The following is a 21,265-nucleotide window of genomic DNA, read 5'->3' on the forward strand; positions in this document are numbered from 1 at the left end:
GTAACTCTAAGATCTGACACTCTCACACAAACGTACCTGCAGGCAAAACACCAATACATAAAAAATAAAAGTAAATAAATTAAAAAAGAAGAGGTGTGTAGAAATGCACATTCTCCATGCGTGCTAACTGCTGGCATTACCCAAGGGCACATTCTATACACATCCTCATAGTCGCCAGCCTGTTAGTGTGTTTCTGTTACTATAGCAACAATTCTTCTTTTAAGGTTTTTGACCAAAGGCATCACTTCCCTGGAACTGGGCTTTCGGGCAGCTGCATGCCACTTGCTATGGGTGCTGGGAACTGAACTCGGGTTCTCTGTAAGAGTAGTAAGTACTCTTAACTGTTGGACTCCCCCACCCCCATGCCTTGGGGCTGAGCAGATCATGCTGGAATCCTTGGAGTGACCAGGGCTGACATGGTCAGATGTCCCCACATTCTGATGTGTGAAAAGATGAAATACAGGTGCGCTTTGACAGCTGTCTGTGTGTCAGAGTCCTTGCTCAGCTCATGCCTCATGGAGGCTACCTGTGTGAACTCCTCTTAGGGGCTCTGGCTTTCTTGTCCCTGGGACTTGAAGCAGACCCCGTGTCCTTTGCTTACTGGCCTGCCCAACTCTGCTTCCTGCCTTGGTCACTGTGCTCCTTGGAGAGGCCAGTGGGATCTCTGACTCCTCTGTTTTTTTTCTTTAGCTTCCAGCATGTTAACAGGACTTATCTGAGTTCATAACCATGCCTCAAGGGTAGTTAAATGACCACCTAGGCCAGGCCCTAACCACTAACACTGTGGATGCTGGATCTCAGCATCTCTGACCCTGACCTACATTAAGAAACGCTTTCTCCTGTGGCCGGTAGAGAGAAAGGGAGCGAGGAGGCGCAGAGTGGAGGCAGCCCCGCAGGCCTCCACAGTGCTGTGTGGTTGCTTCCCCTGCTCTGTGTACCTGAGGAGGCAGGTAACCCCAGCGATTGAGGCCTGGGGAGAGGCACATGTCGTGAGTGGACCCCTAAGCTCTGCGGGGAACTGCTGGGGAGGGGCCGTCTTTACACCATCACATCCTTTGTCCAGAGGAAAGAGCGCAAGACTAGGGGTTGGTACTCGTGCTGACACTGGGCTCTGCCACAGCCCTTTGACGTTTGTACCGAGGTTTTTGGGGGTGTTTTTTAAGGCCCAGGTGAGCAAATGCATGGGCAGTGGTAAGTGCCTGGGCCCGGTTCCTCTCCTCTTCAGTTCACCTCATTCAAAAGGGAAGAAGAGTAGAAAAAGCAAGCCACCAATTTTTGCCTTCTGCTCAGAGTCTGATGGGGACCTGGTCAGTGTGTGAGAGATGCGGTAATCCCCTTTCCTAATTTGGCCTCTTTTCTTCCAGCCCTGAAGGATGGCTGCTATGTTGGGGGATGCCATCATGGTGGCCAAAGGCCTTGCCAAGCTGACCCAGGCAGCTGTGGAAACGCATCTGCAGAACTTGGGCCTTGGTGGGGAGCTCATCTTGGCGGCCAGGGCCCTGCAGTCTACCGCTGTGGAGCAGATCAGCATGGTCTTTGGGAAGGCGCAGGTGAGAGGCCCCTTCCAGCAGTGGTGTGGGTGCTGCGAGAGAGCTGGATCTGCAGCTCCTAATGAGACCCGGGAGTGCCAGGACAGAGACGCCTGTCTTGTAGACGACACTGGAGAGCACAGTGGCTGGCGTGTCCTGTGCCGTTTTAGGGTAGGACAGGACGCTTATGTGAGAATCTGGCTGTTGTACTAGAGTACCAGACTAGGAAGCTTAAATAACACTAGCTTAGTTGTCACAGTTCTGGAGTCTGGGAAGTCCAAGATTAGGGCTCTACTAGACTTGGCATCTGATAAGGGGCCATTTCTTGGTTTCCTGGCTCTGTCCTCGTTTTGGAATGACTCTCCATGTACTAACTTGCTGCAAGTTAGGTTTCAGACATGCAGTACACAGCAGGGCTCATGTATAGATCAGCCTGGCTCAACTTCAGCCTTTGAAGACGCCTCCTGTAGGCAAGACTTGCTGAGCCGCAGCCAAGACCCATTTGTTATTTGCTGAAGGAGCTCCCTTCCAGGGTGGGAGCTATTGTAGCTCTAGTGATAGCTTTCCTCCTGATTGGGGCGAAGGCTACCTTGTGCCAAGGTCCAACGTCCACATCTTGTATCAAGGGGTGTTTTAAGCCAAAGCAGTGTGCAAATATACCTAGCTGTAGGCATGTGTATGCGTGCGCATCTCTGTGTCTGCCTGCCTGCCTGCCTGTCTCTGTCTATGTGTGTGCGTGTGTGTGTGTGCGCGCGCGCGCGTGTGTGTGAGAGTGCGTGTGTGCGTGTGTGTGTGTGAGTGCGTGTGTGAGTGTGTGCGTGTGTGTGTGTGTGTGTGTGTGTGTGTGTGTGTATGTGCACGCGCGCGGTTGTTTTGCAGAGAGGGCCCTGTCTCTTTACTGTCCTGTGGCGTGTCCCGCTGTCGTGCTAGGGCAGATCAGGTTCCTCTGTGAGGGTACTGTTGTTATAACCCAAGTCCACAGACTTGGAGGCTTACACAGACACTTCTTCCCCCCATGGTTCTGGATAAAGGTCTCATGCTTCTCTGGATATGAGGCTGTCCCAGTCCCCAGCCTCTGCTCAGTTTTATGCCCAGGATTCTCAGCCCTTTCCTCCTACAGATGCCTTTCACTTTTACAAGTCTTTATGCCCTTTATACTTGAGGTCCTTTAATGCTGATGGCAGGCCTGTGTGCGTCCTCCTAAGACTCATGATAGGGCAGGAATCCTTGTCCTTTCCTGTTTTGGCTCCCAGCTCCTGTCCCCGTGGTGTTGAGGTGGTGGGAGTCCTGCTGGGGGTCGGTCCTGTGGAAAGCGGAAGGTGAGCCTGTTCAGTGCTCTGGTTCACGCTAAAGTGAGGCTGCATGCTAGACCGGCCTCTTCCACCGGTGTGCGAGCTCTCTCCTCACACTCTTCAGGACTTCTGCTGCCCCCGCCATTCCTTTATGTAGCTAGAGTCTACAGCAGGCAGGGTGACCTTCCCTTAGTCACCAGAGACAGAAGATGGATTAACCCCCTGCCATGGAGGAGGCCCCCTTCACTCCTTAATACTTGGGCTTGGGGTTCTTTTCCTCACCCTTGATGTCTGAGGGATCCAATGCACTGGGAACCTGTGTGCCTTGCTGCCCAGGCACTTACTCACACATTTGTTCTTCAGGTACGTACAGAGACTGGGGCCCTTTCAGGCACTAGGGTTCTTCATCGCCTGGAGGGTTCCCCAGCTTCTTTAAAGCAGTTACACAAGACTAAGTGCTTATCATGGGAGTTGTTGAACAGGAGGGGTCTCAGACTCTTCATACCAGGCCTTCCCTGGCTCTATGAGAAGAACCTAGACTCTGGGACTTTGTATGGCAGAGCAGGCCCTTGGCTTTGGACCCCTGCTCTGCTGTTGCCTTCTGGCCTTTTCCAGTCACGTCAGCTGGCAGTCTTAGTTTCCTGTTGTGAGGTGAGAGTAGCACCTAGTCTACCATCCACTGCCGTGGGAGAGCAAGGCTTATTCTTTAGTCCTCAGAGCATGTCAAGAAGCTGAGCAAGGGGGCTCCAGGCTTCCTGCTGCTGCTGTGTGACGTGTGGACAGCGCGTAGGCCATGGCACTTGCTGAGATTTCATTTGAACCAGGAACCTGGCCATCAACCTCTCTCTCTTTAGGACACAGTGCTGTGTAATTGTAGCCTTCACCAGTTTCTGGGGCCTTGGCTGTAACTCCGTCACCATCTGACAGTGTGAGCCCTATTTTCAGATGTAGAAGTCATTGAGAAGGCTTTGGAACTTGTTCAAGTTCATTCAAGGTTAAACATCAGAGTGAATCTCTGAATTCACCCTGAGCTTGAAGTTTGAACTGTAACGTACACAGGAAACATGGGGTGCTCACTGCCCTCTTTCCCCGTGTCTCAGATCCACAAGAACAGCCAGGCTCTGACCACCAGTAGCAAGAACCTCTTAGCTGCATACCCGGGCTGATGGGGCGGGGGTCTGCCAGCCGTGAGGTGTCTGTCACAGACCCCAGTGGGCTCCATCTGTGACTGCTTTTGCCACTGGTCTCTTACGCTTCTGCAAGCTTTCCTCGGCCTTTGTATTGGTTTCTCTCCTTAAGGCCCACGGGCTTCGGTGTTGGCCCTGCTTTATAGGTGAGGAACTCCTTGCTAGGGTCGTGCGCACCTTCTCTGGCCCTGCTTGGGTGCTCCCTGGTGTGCATGGCTGCCTGCTAAGACCACAGCAGAGTTCTGGAAGAAGCAGCCCAGAGCTATCTGATGCCTCCTAGGTTGTGACGGGACCTCCACAGGGGTCTTAGGCATAGGCTTACCTTTGGAAGGTAGAGAGGGCTGGTTGGCAGCCACATGCAGTGCCCTCACCAGGAGGAGATCCAGGCCAGACCTGCTCTTACGCTCTCCTTTGTTCTCCGCAGGGTCAAGATACGCATGAAGATGTGTATGCCACCGAGAACTTGGAAGATCTCGAAGCCGAGGTTCAGTTCTCAGCACCACAGTCAGCTGGAGCTTCCCTGGACTTCTCTGCAGCCTCCTCCCCGGACCAGTCTCTGTCTTCTTCCCTGGGTCATACCCACAGCGAGGGCCCAGCTCCTACCTACGTTTCCAGTGGACCCTTCGGGGAAGCAGGGCTGTCGGGACAGGCCACCTCCTCTATGGGCAGAGTCAATGGGAGGCTCTTTGTAGACACCAGAGACTTGTTCTTGGCCAATGGCATCCAGCGAAGATTCTTCCACCAGGACCAGTCCCCTGTGGGGGGCCTCACAGCTGAAGACATTGAGAAGGCCCGGCAGGCCAAGGCTCGCCCTGAGAGCAAGCCACATAAGCAGATGGTGGGTCTGAGAGGCAGCATGGTTGGACCTGGGTGGTCCCTACTTCCAGTGGGGCTGATGTTGACCCTTACTTTGCCCCCGCCCCCACGTTGGGATGCTGTGTCTTGGAGAATACAGCAACCTTTTGGTACAGTGCTGCCCGCTGGAGTTGGGGCCAGTGGGAGTGGAGACAGGGTACAGGCAGTGAGAGTCTCAGGTTGCCTTGTCTCCAGTTTTGTCAATTCCATAGGTTTCTTTTGTTTTTCCCCTCCAGCTCAGTGAGCGGGCTCGGGAGCGGAAGGTGCCAGTTACCCGGATTGGGCGTCTGGCCAACTTTGGAGGTGAGGTGGCCGTGCTGCCCTGCCCGGTTTGTCCTGCTTGAGTGGAGTACAGTGGAGGCCACTGTACCTTAAGGTGGGAGTGGTCTGGGGATCAAGCCGTGTGGGATGCTGCTCATGAACCAGCTGCTAAGGGTCTGGGCATTCCCATGGGCTTCTGGATTCCACCCCCATCTTGGCTTGTCCTTGGGCCTGGTGTGTGGCTGAGTCTTGCCATGATCTGTAGCCTGGACTACTTTGTGGGCCTTGCTCAGGGCAGCCTTTGCAGGCAGGAGACTGACCATGAGTACAGGCTTTTCACTGGGCCTGTCGGCTCCCTAGATCGAGGACTTTTTGCTCCGGGACCAGCCATTTGGGGGACAGGTTTAGCAGATCCCATAGGTCTGAAGCTGTTAGTGTCATGATACTGGGAGAATGTGGCCCCTTTGTTGCTGTCAATAAAGCATCTCACCTCACCAGTGTTGAGAACGTCGTCTGTCCTTGCTCTCATGATCAGCCTTCGAAATCCCACACCTGTGCTCTTTTGGAAGGACGCTTACATACTGAAGGAGTGTTCCCACTGCTCATCTGCGGAGGTCCTCTGAGGAATGCTGGCCTTTCGCAGTGGTGCCATTTGTTGAGGTGTAGCTGTCCTCAGTAGGTTCTCCGGGCAATGCAAGTAACAAAAGGATAGTTGTGGAGCTTGTTTTACATATACCCTGGCCAGAGGTTAGTTAGGCATGCAACAGGTGTGATGGGTTCATGGTGCTGCTGGTGTTGAGCTGCTCAGGGAGGCCCAGGACCTCTGTCCACCCTTTTCTGGGAAATGCACTTTCTTCTATATTCCATCTGTACCTTTTTTTTCTTTATTGTTGACAAAATGTGACAGAAGCAATAGGAGGTTTCAGAGGGTTCAAGTTCTGTTCATTTGACGCTGGGCCTGGGGTGAGGCCGTTCATCATGGTGGTTGAAGTGTGTGGTAAAGCAAATTCTTCACTTGGTGTTGGGCAGGAACAGGCTGGGAATAATCGACCCTCATGGATCCAGCCCCATTGTGGTAGCCGCTATTTTGTGCACTCAGAGGAGGGGGCTGAGCCTAGGCCCTGGGAGAAGAAGCCTCGAGACCACCCCCCCTTCCCTGGGAGGACCTGGTCTGTGGCGTAGCATGCCTGATAGCTTAGTGTTGTCTGTTTGTTTCTGCAGAGGCCTCTTTCAGCCTTGCTTTGTAAACAGACGCTGGAGTTCCAGCAGGCAGGGCCAGCAGCACCAGGAGTGGTGACTTACTGCTCTTACTCTGCTGTGTGTCACCGTCCTGCTCTGAAGGACCCTGCTGTTGAAAGTTGTTTTGCTTTTTTCTCCTCTGGTGACTGGGTGGGAGTGGAGTGACTTCTCTGGTGACCGGAGTACCCAGAAGAGGCCCCGACCTGGGCACAAGAGCTCTGTGCCCTGCCACTCCCTGACGGCAAAACCGCCTTTCAGGAGAGACGGGTTGGGCACTTCTGTGTCTGGGCAGTGGCTGTTACAGGCCTGGAAGGAGGCTGTAACCAGTGGTTTCCTTGTCCTGGTGACAACAAGCCTTCTAGACCAGGAATCACAGTAAGAGAGGCAATGCTGTGTGAGGTCCTTAGGTGTGGAAGCAGGGTACCTGAAGGTGGCAGGAAATTAGTTACCCCAGGTCCACCTGCTCTGGGTGAGGCTGAGCTGGGCAGGGGTCCCAAGAGTCACAGTACACTAGACCCGGTGCCTGGGTTGGGGGGCAGTTTATTCTGAGTTTGTAAAACTGGGGAGGCCAAGATCATGATTGCTGGCTGGGTGAGCTTGTTTTTACCTTCTGGTTTGCCTGCTGCAGGGAGCCTGTCCCTCAGTTGGCAGCTCCTGGGCCTGGTGCTACTGCTGAGGAGCCTGAGGCCTCCTTCCTGGAATGCTCCTTCAGGCATTTGTTTAGTAACAGCTCCCCCAATTGTAGAGTTTGTGCTTTGCCTAGCAGCCCAGATACAGCCAGGACCGGTATGACAGTGTGAAGTCCAGCCAGGGTATGTTTAGGAGGGCCCTGAAGGTCGTATGTTCACCTGGACAGGCTGATGACCTGTGACATCATCTGCCTTTTCTGTGGGCTTGTCTCAGGATGTGCTCTCGGCAGGAAGACTCTAGATATGAAGGGACATTGGTGAAGGTTAGTGTCACCTGTTCGCCTCTTTTCTAAGTCAGATATTGTGCTGGGTAGGGTGAGGAAGACAGGTGGTGGGGAGTTAATATTTAATCAGGACTCTAGTGCCCAGTGCCCTGCAGGGTGGCAGGGTAGGAGGAGTGTTAAAGAGAACAGCACTGGTGCCTACCCCCACCAGGCATCCACATTAACACCTCTATCCCAGCACACCAACATGTCCCTGGTGGAACTTTTGTTGTTGTTGTTGTTTTTGGTTTTTTGAGACAGGGTTTCTCTTTGTAGCTTTGTAGACCAGGCTGGCCTGGAACCCGTTGAGATCCGCCTGCCTCTGCCTCCTGAGTGCTGGGATTAAAGGCGTGTACCACCACCTTCCAGCTCCTGGTGGGATGTTTTAATTGTGCCCCTGGGCATTACAGGAACTGTGTGTGACTTCTTCCAGTTTGGCTTGTCCTGCCTCAAGGTATTGTGCTGTGCATGTGCCTGCCCACAGGATTTCAAGACCATGCACACACCCACAGATGGAAAATGCTTTTAATTTTGATATTGATGTCTATTTTACACATGCTGGGTTAAATACATTAGAATTCACTCTCTGTGTTTCTGCTTGCCTTTTTAAAATGGGCTACTAGAAAATTTAAAGTCATGCATGCAGTTGACCTGAGACTTCTTTTGTCATCACTGGCTTGATTGTTTTCCGTAGGCAGGTGGTTTTGTTGTGGTGCCCTGGACCTGATAATGTGAGCACTTTACACCTTTGGTTCTCTTAGTGACCTCTGAGGTAGGAGCTGCTGTTAGAGAGTGCACTGCCACCTAGTGGTAGATAAGATAAATTATTAAATGTGTAAAAGAATTACCTTTTAATTAAAATGCATTTTAAAAAATTATTTACTTGTGGGTTTTTTTTGAGGCAAGGCTTCATCATTTATTCCTGAAAATCTTGGAATTTGCTTTGTATCCCCAGCTGGTCTTGAACAGTGGCCCACCTCCTGTCTCTGCCTCCGAAATGCTGGGCGAACAGGCATGTGTGGCTACGCCCAGCTTAATTTCTTTTTCATGAAATAAGTTTTTCAGTAAACCCAGCGTTTTTCTCTAATGCATTATTGTAGGAAGGCTGGAAAGCAGCAGGCCTCACCTTGTCTCCGAGTGGTGTGTCTTTGAGAAGGGCGCGCCCAGGAAGGTGCGGGTCTGAGACAGCTTGGGAGTGGAGATGGGACAGGGTTGTTCCGGCTCTGCGGGCTTCAGCTGGGACACCCGTGGCTTTGCTGTTGTGGGACATTCCACCTCTTACTGCTAGCTGTTTTATATTGCTACGGTGAAAGCTTGGAAACATCAAGACTGCCGGTCCCTCTTGCAGTCTTAAAATAAGTGGTCGTCTTCTATGGTAGTATTGTCAGGAAGTGGCCCAGAGGCCATGCCTGGTCCATCTTCGTCTTGTGCTGGTCCCTCTCAACATGGAGTCTGTGTTCCCGTGAGTGCGTGGTTGTCAGGGTGATGGGTGAGAGATGGGCAGACTCCCAGGAAGCACTTGTCCAGAGCTGTGTGTTCTCTTCCTTTCTTACCCCCTTTTCACAATGCTGGAGTGCCTAGCAAGGCCCGGTTCACTGTAGTGTCTCCTGCTGCTGACCAGGCCTGGGACTGGGTGGTCCCAGCACTGAGCGTCTGCTTTCTCATCCCTCCAGGTCTAGCGGTAGGCCTGGGCTTTGGGGCATTGGCTGAAGTCGCCAAGAAGAGCCTGCGTTCCGAGAACTCCACAGGTGAGCAGGGCCCTGCTTAGAAGGGTGTTTGGCCTGAGGAGTTCCAGCCCACCTCTGTTCAGGAATGTCAGCCACCGGGGACCACCGTGTGTCCCCGCCGCAGGGGCCCTTCTCAGGATACTTAGGGCATGTGGGTGGGGTTTCTGGGGTTGTGACAGTTCATGTGCATACACTGACCTGCTGCCCACAGTTGGCGGTTGCTTCCTTCCCCTTCTTCTCCGCTGGTCACCAGCCCCTTCTGGCTCCCTCTGGCTGCCACACCCACGCTGCCACCAGCTCTCCACCTTCATACTCGCTTGTCTGCGCGTGCCCGCCCGCGGGCCCACCTTTTGTTCCTGCTCTCCTTTCCTGGATTGCAGTCGGGCGAAGGCAGATGCACAGGGCTCCCTGCTTCCCTGTGGGTAGGGATGGAGGCCTCTGGGGCAGGCCCACTGTGTTTCCCTTCATTGACCGTGTCCCAGAGAGGCTGGGACCATGCCAGACACTATTGGCCTCTGAGACGAAGATCAGATCATCTGTTTCTGCCTCCCAGGGTCAGGTCCATGAGGCCTGCCTGGAACACAGGATGAGTGGTCACTTGTACAGTCCAGATAATGTTCTGCTGAGGGGTTTCCTGATGTTGATGTGCTGGCTGGGGAAGGAGCCATGTGAGCCCCAGTCTGGGGGTAAGTGACTGGGAGTTCAGCCAGCAGGGCCATTAGGTGTCCTGGGCTGTTAGTACATTTCCCAAAATGTATTTGAAGTTCTGGGCTGAGCCCCCTTTGCCCTGGTCCTACTCAAGGTCTGCAGTCTCTTGAGGGTCCTCACAGCTCTCATCCTCATTCTTGTGATACCCACACTCTGATACCCGCCCTCCATGCTCTACCAGCCTCCCAGGCAGCGCTTCACTAATGGGTTCTCTCTTCTGGAAAGAGGGCACGGGCATATCCCCACAGACCCCAGTTCTAGGATGGACACCTGTGTGTCCTTGGAGGGGCCTGAGAACGGGGTTTAGCATGGGTATTTTTAGTGCAGGTGCTGAAATACTTTGGGATGCGCAGCCTGCATTTCCCTGGACGTGAAGCTGGCCTTCCCAAGAGGCAGCACTCCCTGTTGGCTGCTCTCCACCCTACCTTGTCCAAGTGGAGAAGGGGCCAGCCTGGCTCCAAGGGCACAGCTGGTGTCCTTTCTTAGGGACTGTGGTGGTTTAGGCTTAGATTTCATTAGCCCTGCCAGGAGGTCTTGAGGCTTCGGTCAGGATAAGTGGCCTTGGGCAGGTCCTGACCTGCTCTGGCTTCCCAGTATCCCTAGCATGCCTTGACCTTGAGGATGCTGTCCAGGCTAGCAAGCTCTGACCTGGGAGGCCCTGTCTTACGTTGGGCATACCACCATGTTTCTGGCTTGTCCTGGCTGGCCCAGGCCGTTCTGGGGAGGGGACATGCCTCTAACCCATGAGGAACAGCCCATGTTGGTGAGGAGATGCCTGGGAAAACCCAGTTGGTCAGATGCTATCTCCAGGTAGCAAGAGATGGGAACTCAGCTGAGGTGTGGTTTGGGCATAGATGAAGGAGTCCCCTCCTTTGTCCGGCGCTCACTCCCGCTCCTGTCCCAGGGGCTGGGAGGGCAGAGGAGAGCTGCTCCCCTCTTGGCTCTGCCTTCTGCTGTTGCTGGGGCCCCTGTAGGCACACTTACCCAGATCCCATACCCCAAGGTTGTAAGTAGGCCTCGGGGCAGCCAGACTTGTGTGGAATGACCCTCCTACAAAGCTTGTCCTCTTGCCTCCACCAAGGGGTAAGCCTAAGCCCTCACCATGTCCGTCACCAGAGCTGTACCCTCTCCCTCCCACGGAAGCTGCTGCTCTGACTTGTCAGGCAGGCTGGGCTGCACCTGGCACATGGGCAGTTGTTGAGCACTCTGCCCCTCGCCTTCCAGGCCTGTGGCTAATGCTGGAGAAGGTAGCAAAAGCCCTGAATGTCACAGGGCCCGGGAGGACAGAGGGACCTATCCCTGCCTTCACAGGGTGATTTGGTTGTGGGCAGAGGTGACGATGCTCTTTGGCTGCCCTGATGCTGGCGGCAGGATTCGTTTGGCACTGTCAGCTCCCTGGAGTCGTCACCCAGCTGCTGCCACCGCCCTGTGTGCTGGAAGGGGTTGTCTGTGAGCCAGCTGGCTGTGCCAAGCTGTGGGGCAGAGGGGAGAGACGACGCCCAGACTGTGCTGTCCTTGACCCTTGAGGAGGGAGTCCTTACTGAAGCTAGGACCCATGTGTCAAGTGCACAGTCCCTTGGTGCCCCAGAAGCCCTTCAGCCAGATCCTCCTGCCAGACTTGCCCCAGTAGCAGGGGAGGCCTCCCTGGTTGGAGGGCTGTGGAGGGCGTGCACAGGGACTTGCCATTTCTGTGGACACCTACAGTTGTGTATGTTGTCTGAGTGTCTATGCTCAGGCATCATGCTTTCTCCCTGACACCCTACCTAAACCCTGAGTGTGTGCTGGCCCTTCCTGCCCTCAGGGAAGAAGGCCGTGCTGGATTCTAGCCCCTTCCTGTCGGAGGCGAACGCAGAGCGTATCGTGAGTACACTGTGCAAGGTGCGCGGGGCAGCACTGAAGCTGGGCCAGATGCTGAGCATCCAGGGTGAGTGGCGGGCTCAGCCCCGCGCTGGCCTGTCGATAGCGTTGTGAGTGACGCTGGGAGGTACCTTGGGCAGGTGTGGGAGGGAGCCTGCCGTGCAGTCCTGGGACGTGGGGTGCTCACACATTTCTTGCCTCTGGATGGGTGTCTTGAGAAATTCAAGAGGTTGTCTTCAAGTTCAGCACAACAGCTGGCCCTGCCACCTGCTGTGTTGGTCACTGGGAGCTAGTGGAGGAGCTTACAGCTCAGCGTGGGGACCCATATGTGACCTCAGAGAGAGAAGACGGGCTGGCAAAGTGACAGGGCGGAGCGGCACTGGGGAAAGGCTTGGGCTCCCTAGTGACGGAATGGGCAGGTATGAGCACGGCTGGCCCACTGCCTGGACCAGTTCAGCTCTGAGGGTGGTGTTGGGTGTAGGGGCTGCCTTGGGGTCATGCAACTGGGCATAGACTTTCTGGAAGGTGTGTGGACAGGACAAACCTGAAGCCCAGTGATGCTCACACCATGCCTTGTGTGGTTTGGTGTCTGGAAATGTAGAAGAAGAAACACCCAGTGGCTGGTAGGGTCAGGAGCTGAGTGACAGGGCCAAAAGCAAGCAGGATGCAGACTGGAGAACACGTGAGGGCCTGTGTGGTGTTCCGCAGGGTTAGCCCTCCCAGGTCTTTTGAAAAACAAGCACATGGGAGGAGAGGAGACGGCCTCCGTTACTTGTCTGTAGCTGTGGTAAGACACCATGACTAAGGCCACTTAGAGGAGGAAGATTATTGGGAGCAGTTTCAGAGGTTAGAGTCTGTGACCACCGTGGTGAGGACATGGCAGGCAGACATGGCACTGTTGCAGTAGCTGAGAGCTTGATCTTGACCCATGAGCATAAACAGAGGGAGGGAGAGGAGGAAGAGCACCACTTGGGAGCCTTAAAGCCCACCCCAGTGACACAGCTCGCAATGCTCCCAGACAGTTCCACCTGTGGGGACCAAGTTTTCCAGTGTTTGAGCCTGTGGGGCCATTCTCTTTTAAACCATCCACAGATGTGTGCATGGTGACCACGCAGTACCACAAAAGTGTCAGTCAGATTATGATGGACAATTTTAATTTTCTTAGTTATAGAACCATTGCCTCCCTCTCAGGTCATAGGTATGAGTTCAGGCCTCCTGGCTGCTCTTCTGGGGGGAGGGGGCTTCAGTGAGCCATACACAAAGGCTGTGTCTTGCCTTGGTTGACACTTTAGCAGTGTGCCTGTCTCAGCACAGAGGACCCCAGCCCCCACTAGAGTCCCAGTCTGGAGTCTGTGTGCCAGGAGGAGGCTGAGGCTGAGTCTGTCATTGTGTCTGAGCTTCAGGGCCTAGGGTGAGGGAGGGCCATGTCTGGTGGCCCTGCCCTACCCAGGAGACCACACTGTCAGTGGTACCTAGACAGTCCTATTGGCCTGTGTACATCCCTCCCTAGTGGAAGCCCCGCTCTGACCTCTCTTGTCTCCCAGATGATGCCTTCATCAACCCTCACCTGGCCAAGATCTTCGAGCGGGTTCGGCAAAGTGCTGACTTCATGCCGCTGAAACAGATGACGGTGAGGTTTGCAGGAGATGGGGAAATAGCTTGACCCTGGGGATCTAAGGACCAGTCTGTGGAGGCAAGCTGGGTGCATATCAGGGTACCCCAGATAATCAGGCTGTCTTCCCTGACCTCTTTCCAGAAAACCCTCAACAATGACCTGGGTCCCCACTGGAGAGACAAGCTGGAGTACTTTGAGGAGCGGCCCTTTGCAGCTGCCTCCATAGGGCAGGTGCACCTGGCCCGCCTGAAGGGCGGCCGTGAGGTGGCCATGAAGATCCAGGTAGATGGCCCTGTGTGCTGTGTCCTGTCCTCACAGAGTTTCAGAGGGTGGGGCCTTCCCGTGTCTCCTAAGACACTGATCTCCGTCCTAAGCACCTGGGGCTGGGCAAGTGTTTGTTCAGTGAGGGGGTGGGGGATGGAGCTGTTTCCCAGCAGTCTTGGTGCAGGATGGCCTTTGGGGCCTGGGCTGGAACCCAGGGCTTTTTCTGGGGTTAGAGTAAGGAGAAATGGGAGCAGGGTGGTGAGAGGTCAGGTCGTGGCACCCTTGTTTTAGTCTTGGCATCCAAGGGTCAGGCCACAAGTTGCTGGGAAGCTAACAGACAGGACAACCTGTCTTGCTGCCTCCCCAGTCACTCCCATTCCCTCCTCTCAGTACCCTGGTGTGGCCCAGAGCATTAACAGTGACGTCAACAACCTCATGGCTGTGCTAAACATGAGTAACATGCTTCCAGAAGGTCAGGCTGGGCTGCAGGCACGAGGTGGGCGGGTCGGGTTCTGGGAATGCAGGGGAAAGCCCTGCAGAGCCCCCATCCCTCCTGATGCCCCTTTCTGGCACAGGCCTGTTCCCTGAGCACCTGATTGAGGTGCTGAGGCGGGAGCTTGTCCTTGAGTGTGACTACCAACGTGAAGCTGCCTATGCCAAGAAGTTCAGGTATGGCTCTTATGGGGCCCTCAGGAGGGTGAGGGGCACTGGAGTGGGCAGGCTTCTCTGTTTCTAAGGATGGATGGCTCTGGGTGCAGAGTAGGTTTCCCCTAAAGGGCTGTCCATTTGGGGCGTTGTGGAGGGCTCAGACTGAATGTGAGTTCCTTCTCTACACAGGGAGCTGCTGAAGGATCACCCCTTCTTCTATGTGCCTGAGATTGTAGATGAGCTGTGCAGTCCCCACGTGCTGACCACTGAGCTAATAACAGGCTTCCCCTTGGACCAGGCAGAAGGGTTGAGCCAGGAAGTCCGGAATGAGGTACCCTCAAACTGAGCTGTTGTGCTGGGCACCTAATGGTGTGAACAGAGACCCTAAGCCCTCCCTGGGGAGGTTGGACAAGGGGTGATGACTGACTGCATCCTTCTTTTGGGTCGGGCAAAGACTTTGGAGGTCACTAGGCAGTCTGTGCTGCCTGACGCAGGTTCCTACCCTGTCCCCAGATCTGCTATAACATTTTGGTGCTGTGCCTGAGGGAGCTGTTTGAGTTCCATGTGATGCAGACTGACCCCAACTGGTCCAATTTCTTTTATGACCCTCAGCAGCACAAGGTAAGCCCCAGCCGAGCCCCACATGAAGGTCTCAGCAGAAGCCTGGGGCTGAGACTCTGCAGTGGTCCTCCTGGCTGCTCTATAGAGGCTCACAAGAGGCGTAGGGCAGACCCTCAGTGTTGCATCTCCATCTGTAGGTGGCTCTCCTGGACTTTGGGGCAACCCGGGAATATGACAGATCCTTCACCGATCTCTACATCCAGGTAAGGCCAGTGTGTTTCTGAGGCCAAGAGCCAATTCTGGGGATTGAAAGCGTGGGAGAGCCTCCTGGAGCTGACCACAGCCTGTCAGGTTCACCTAGCTGGCTGTGGGTCCCAGGCCAAGGGTCGGCCGGCACACAAGAGGGTTGGTATAGGGCAGGAGCCTCTCTGTCCTATCCAGGTCATCCGGGCTGCTGCTGACCAGGACAGGGAGGCAGTGCTGAAGAAATCCATAGAGATGAAATTCCTCACTGGCTACGAGGTCAAGGTGAGTGAACCACCCAGGCTCAGCTCTCTCTGTAGGCATGGCTGTCTTCCCTTGGTGCCTAAGCCCCAGCTGCTCTAGGAGGCCTCCTTATGCCCAGTGTTTGAAACTCAGCACTCTGTGGGAAGGGTGGAGGGTAGGTCACAACAGTTTGGCTTAGGGTATGACCACTCTGTGCCACCTGCCCACCCTGGTGGCAAGGAGGCAGGGGGTGGCTTGCTTGGGCGGGCAGGGAATCCCAGGCCTTTAGAGCCTCCACCCACTACCTACCTGGGAGCAGACGCTGGCTGACCTGGGTTCACACCTGCTGCTAGCATGGCTGTGCATACCAAGCTGATCTCCTGCTTCCTGTGGGCAGCTGGCTTGATTTATCCCCACCTGGGTGCCCCTTGCCTCTCCAGTGCCCTGCTGGTGACAGTTGTCATGTGTCCTGTGCCTGGCTGGTGACTTGCTGTGTGCTAAGAACTAGGCCGGCTCCCACAGCTCTCCTCATAGGAGCCAGGCCCCGCCTATTGTGTAGAAAGACAGGAATGAACGGTGTGGGAGTGAAGACCTCTGCTCTGTGGTCTTGTGTCTGCCTGGCTGTTGAGGGTTGGAGTTGTACCTAATACCATTTATTGGTTAAAGCCAAAACCATCCTGTCACTGCTTCTCTGACATCCTCCAGACTGAAGGAGTTGGTCTAAGATTAGAAACTATGGTAGGCCTGGAGCTGGGGGCTGCTGACCACTCACCTCTGCCCTTCGTCTTGATGTAGGCCATGGAGGATGCCCACCTGGATGCCATCCTCATCCTGGGGGAAGCCTTTGCTTCAGAAGAGCCCTTTGACTTTGGCACCCAGAGCACCACTGAGAAGATCCACAACCTGATCCCCGTTATGCTGAAGCACCGCCTCATCCCTCCACCCGAGGAGACCTACTCGCTACACCGCAAGATGGGCGGCTCGTTCCTCATCTGCTCCAAGCTGAAGGCCCGCTTCTCCTGCAAGACCATGTTTGAGGAAGCCTACAGCAACTACTGCAGGATGAAGTCTGGGCTGCAGTAGACTAGGCGTGGGCCAGGCTAACTAGGGGCCGTGCCCTCAGCCAAGCAGAGGGAGGATGTTGAGCAGGAGCCCCAGCCTCCATGGGTAGGAAGTGAGCAGTGCAGAGACCCCGCTTGCTTCTGTACCGTCCAGACAAACGGCAGGCTTCTTGTGCCATCTCCTCCCTGCTGTGGATGTCTTCCTGCTGTGGATGTCCACCAGGAACACAGAGCAACATAAGACTAAAGCCGGCCTAGCAACCTTTGGGGTCTAGTTGGCCATGTAGAATGAAGCTTTGTGTGTTTCTGGGTGAGCGTGTGTCCCTGCCCATTGCCACCCCACCCTGTGGCCTGGAGCTAGCTCAGGACAGTAGGGCAGCCACCCTAGCTGGATCTCAGCATGGACAACTAACCCTTTTCAAGAGCAAGGCAGGGCTGTCATTGGAGGAGCAGCGGGCTCCAGCATGTTCCAGGAGAGGTAGTTACTACCCCGCACCAGGGGTCAACACAGGCTCTGTTTGTTTGTATGTCTTATAATCATATGTTCACACCCTTGCATTCAATAAAGAAGTGTGTTCTGTGAGCCCTGGGAATGAGGTGGCGGTCTTTACCTGTAAAGGTTTCTGATCTAGAAAATCTGTTGCTCTTGGTGGGGACAGAACGTGGCAACTCAGACAGACACTAAGAATTTTATTGTGTTTGTGTCTCTGACCTCAAGGCTTCGTTGGCACTGGGGATTGAGCCTAATGCCTTGAGGTGTGAAGCAAGTATATACACTGAGTAGTACCTTCAGCCCTTTTACTTAGGCTCTCAATAAGTTTTTCAGGCAAGCCTTGAACTTGTAACCCTCCTGCTCAGCCTGCCAAGTAATTAGGATCACAAGTATGAGAACACAAGCTTGTGGGTTCAGTGGCTACAGAACAGCAGGCTGTACTAAGTCTGTCCTGACTAGGGGCCTGGCTAACTACCACCCCTGCACCAAAGGCTCGCTGTGCCTTTTAAGAAGTTTTACTTGCATGTGGTGCTCTTGTCCATGTGTCACAGACCATCTTTGTGGAACGTTTGCCAAGCCCTAGTCTCCACAGATGCTGCCTTTGAGGCCCAGGGTGACTTGTGGGGCTCCAAGAGTCCCAGTGGCTACAGGGGCCTGAGTGACTTCAGTTGCAGTTTTGGCATTTCTGGTAAGATCCCCCAGCCTTACCTTTGTGCTACCTTCAGCATTCTAATTCACCAAAATGGATCCAACGCTTCCAAGTGGCTGCTTACACAGGCAGAATCAAGTTGCTCCCAGCTTCACACTAGACAACCATGGATCTTGTGCCAAACAGCCTAAAGCAATGACTAAGACGTTTTAATTAGAGGAAGGGAGCTGAACACTTCCAGGGATTTGAATGTTATTCTTACCTGAGCTCTGAGGGCAACTTAAAAAGTCTCACCCCAGGGGTGAGCTGACCTGTGTCCTCTAGGTATATAAAGAAGAGGTCCAGAGGAAGGACCAGCGAGCCAGGAACTCCTCACACTCTTCACATAGGAAAAGAAAAAGACAAAATACTCAATCCTAACAGTTCCTTATTTTATTGCGGTACATCAAAGTCTGGTTAATTAGGTGACACCAACATAAAATATTGGTGAGAAATTCTTTGTTACATTTTGACTATCCCACCTTAAGTAATTCTGTGCAAAAGAACCCACGCCATAGTCTGGTAGCAGACACTCTCTCAGGAAGTTCCCTAAGACATCAAGGGATGAAACCAAACCAAATGAGTGGTTAAGAGGCCAAAGCAGTACCTTCCTTCCACACATACCGATCAGCATCATAGTCTAAACAAAAATGATTACACCCAGGCCATGCAAAACTGTACAGTAATATTACAATGAGAAAAAAATCCTAAAAATATAAAATAAATGATACACTATCAAATAAAATGCAGGTCACTTTGTTGTCAATGGCATCAAGGCTGACTGTAGCAGGGCCCTGTGTGACACTGCCCCTGGGACAGGAGAATGTGGTGCTGGAGCTGGCAGGAGAGACGGCACCGCAGCCAGCAGGGCTCCACAGGGAACTTGCAAAGAATGACGGCTTCAACAAGGAACGAGCCACTTAAGGGTGACATGAGATGCTATGCAGCCACACCAGGTTGGAAAGGGGTAAGGCAGGGCCATGTGTGCCTGGAAAGGTGGTCTCGGGCAAAGTATGCTCTGCAGCAGGGCTGTCACACTCACGTCTGGGAGACGGGGTGTCAGCTAGGTCTTCTGAGCTGGGAGACTTGAATTTGTAGTCACTGCCACGGCTGCATGGTGGGTTGTTGCATCTGGGAGTGGACGTCTGCCCCTTTGCTCTGGCTTTTCCTTAATGATACCTGAGGTTCCACACAAGCCAGCCACTTTTCTTAGAAATAGATGCTGCCACGAAGAAACAAAGTGACAGGAGTCTAACATGAATGAGAAGAGGCTGGAGGAAGGGCTGGCGGGAATGGCAGGAATTTCAGGCACTCCCTTTAAGTTTGGCTATAGCAATTTGCTGGAAGGTCAAACTGGCCATTTGTAGCTATCCCCACCTTAGTGTTAAAGCTCTGCTCGCTGGGAAAGAATGTGAGTGGCCAAGCACAGGGAGTGTGCACCCAAAATACATATTTTAAGTGAATCCTGCTTTAGCAATCATTGACAGGAAGGCTTTTGTTTTTTGGCAATAAAACAAAACCAAAAAAAATATATATATTTGCATACCCACCCAAAACCCACATAAGAGATGAGCCAGAATCCAAGGGCCAATAGCAAACCAGCTGGACATAGCACCAAGTACTAACCCAGACACTATGCTAGAAATGGTTCTGAATGCCATTTTTTTCACTTAAAGAGATCAATACCTGCTGCTGCACTTGTTCAAATTACCTTGCATGGGCAGGGAGAGTGCGCTCACAGGGCCACAGGCCTTTCCTCTGGTCTTCGGTGGCCACTGCTCTGAGGGATCTTGGCTTCTGTCTTCCCCCCCCCCCCAGCCTCTGACAGGAGCGCTCTTCATGTAAGGCTGGGGTAGGTCCAGTGAGACAGTGGTTATGAGGAGAACCCACCCCACACTCGGGACCAGGGCTGCTGCTACCTGCCTGGATCTATGACTACAGTGGAGAATTCACCAATCCACAGCAGAGCTCGGGAGGGGCTCACTGCAACGGGGCTGACCTGTAGGGAAGTTTCGTCTGTGACTCTTAAAGGGCCCCTTTACAAACAAGCACTGTAAGCAACAAAAAGTAACAGCTGGTTGTCAAAGCTACAGACCAAAGACTCAGGGTAGAGTCAGCTTTCTGCCTAGGAAGGAGAGAGAGGGAAGGGAAGAGGACAGGGAAGACAGGAGGGGACAGAGAGGAGAGGAGCCAGTGCTGTCAGGCAAGGAGTGAAGTTCAAGCAGATGAAAAGGCTCTGACCAAACTCAAGATCTGAACCTTCGTTTTGAAGGTACACAAATATTTTTCCAAAAGCAAAACGATTGAGATCAGAATGACACAATACCCACCCGAAGTGAGCCAGTAGGGAATCTAGATTGTTTGTCAAAGCTGTTTAAAAAAGACCCCGTCACCATGCCCCTCCCCGAACTCTGACCTCCTCGGGAGTCTGGCCACAGGGTCTGGCAGCATGCCAGGCAGGTTAGCAACTCTGGAAATCTATTTTAGGTGTGGATTCAAGTGGGGAGAAGGGGAAGGAAGAGTGGCAGGCCTCTGTGCTGGCATGCGTATTGCATTTCCATTTGCCAGGTTCTTAGCTGGTGGAATGCATGGCGAGAGACGGGCGTCCTGGTCTCCACCTGCTTCCTTGGACAAGTACAGCAGCAGATACGCAGAGTGGAAGCTGGCTGGCGGTCTCTGGCGGCCAGCACCCCCCAGGCCCACAGGCCCCTCACCGGGAAGGCATATTTGGTCAAGGCTGTTCAAGCCTGAGCTTCTGAGGGGTCACGTGATTTAGGAGGGAGAAAGAAGCCCTTTCCCCAGGAGTGTATGAGGACATTCACAACCATCCTTAACCAAACGGGCTCATCACTGGGAAGCTATGCCCAGTCCAGACACACTCACGGGCTCATCACTGGGAAGCTATGCCCAGTCCAGACAGACTCACTGAAAACAAGGGAGGGACAGGGTTTGTCCAGGACAAAAACCACCTACACAAACCATTCGATGATCTTCAGAAGCCGTGACTCTCCCTGTGCCCTTTATGATGGGAAGGATGGAGGATGACAGAATTGTCTTTCACATTCATCTGTGCGAGATATCAAAATATAGGGGGGGGTTCAAATCTATCATTAGAGAAAGATGCCTTGGGAGGTGGGTGTGGCTGTGGAGTGGCTTCAATGCTACCTGTGGTGTCCAGGTCACACCCCACCAATGGCACTGATCTCCAAACATTCCTTAGCCTACCCAGGCTAGAGGACAGACACCATGGGGACCGGACTTTTGCTCTCTCTCTACAAATGTCACTTGAGGCCTTTCTACCCTGTATATGACTTAGCTGGGAAACAGACAAGAAACAACACATTTCTTTAAATTAAATGATCTTTCTTATATACGCATCCATCTTTCATTGAACACAAGATGCTTCTTTGACTATATACATTCAGTATTTAACTTCTACATTTATGTATTTAAACTCTGTATTGTAGTAAAATATGCATTGTTTTGAGTCGTGAGGATTTATTTCCTGGCAACAGTCGGGCTGACGCTCATGGGGCTGCTGGGCGCTACGTGAGGACTATGGTGAGAACACAACCTGTCTACTCTTAGCGCTGCGTCTGCGCAGTCTGTCTACGGAAGCTACGGGGGGGGGGGGGAGGGTAGTGGTGGTGAAGCGGGCCTGGCTGCTGAGGAATCCTTATTGCAGCAGTGCGGAAGGCGACGCTGCTGCCAGGCACGTTGTCGGGATGCAGAGTCCCTGCCTGTGGCCACCGCGGTCCTGGGTTCACGGATCCCAGCTCCCGCGGTCTGTGCTCTCCAGGGAGAGGCTCTTGGTCTTTCGGGGTGAAACGGGGCTTGGGGGG

The 21,265-nt window shown here is 53.6% G+C and overlaps 2 protein-coding genes across 4 annotated transcripts in view; one reads left to right on the top strand and one right to left on the bottom strand.

The window, feature by feature from the left end:
* Coq8a (coenzyme Q8A) overlaps window positions 1-16,825 on the top strand; it is a 28,727-nt gene extending 11,902 nt beyond the window's left edge. For 2 of the 3 annotated variants that reach the window (XM_005078143.4, XM_040737373.1), the window contains exons 2-15: window positions 1,365-1,550; window positions 4,433-4,846; window positions 5,100-5,166; window positions 8,989-9,063; window positions 11,552-11,674; window positions 13,152-13,237; window positions 13,364-13,504; window positions 13,877-13,958; window positions 14,062-14,155; window positions 14,324-14,465; window positions 14,648-14,755; window positions 14,893-14,958; window positions 15,137-15,223; window positions 15,977-16,825. In XM_005078143.4, the coding sequence (XP_005078200.1) occupies window positions 1,374-1,550; window positions 4,433-4,846; window positions 5,100-5,166; window positions 8,989-9,063; window positions 11,552-11,674; window positions 13,152-13,237; window positions 13,364-13,504; window positions 13,877-13,958; window positions 14,062-14,155; window positions 14,324-14,465; window positions 14,648-14,755; window positions 14,893-14,958; window positions 15,137-15,223; window positions 15,977-16,264 (1,950 nt within the window). In that variant the 5' untranslated portion in view covers window positions 1,365-1,373 and the 3' untranslated portion in view covers window positions 16,265-16,825. The remainder of the gene's footprint in view (window positions 1-1,364; window positions 1,551-4,432; window positions 4,847-5,099; window positions 5,167-8,988; window positions 9,064-11,551; window positions 11,675-13,151; window positions 13,238-13,363; window positions 13,505-13,876; window positions 13,959-14,061; window positions 14,156-14,323; window positions 14,466-14,647; window positions 14,756-14,892; window positions 14,959-15,136; window positions 15,224-15,976) is intronic. The other variant, XM_040737374.1, reaches the window with a different exon arrangement.
* Window positions 16,826-17,801: 976 nt separating this feature from the next.
* The window catches only part of Cdc42bpa (CDC42 binding protein kinase alpha), a 176,399-nt gene continuing 172,935 nt past the window's right edge, over window positions 17,802-21,265 (bottom strand). Inside the window, 1 exon segment of the mRNA XM_040737372.1 lies at window positions 17,802-21,264. Within this exon segment, the coding sequence (XP_040593306.1) occupies window positions 21,187-21,264 (78 nt within the window). The 3' untranslated portion in view covers window positions 17,802-21,186.

The sequence above is a fragment of the Mesocricetus auratus genome, unplaced genomic scaffold (genome assembly GCF_017639785.1).
Source record: "Mesocricetus auratus isolate SY011 unplaced genomic scaffold, BCM_Maur_2.0 Super-Scaffold_100676, whole genome shotgun sequence".
In the NCBI taxonomy this organism is placed as follows: domain Eukaryota; kingdom Metazoa; phylum Chordata; class Mammalia; order Rodentia; family Cricetidae; genus Mesocricetus; species Mesocricetus auratus.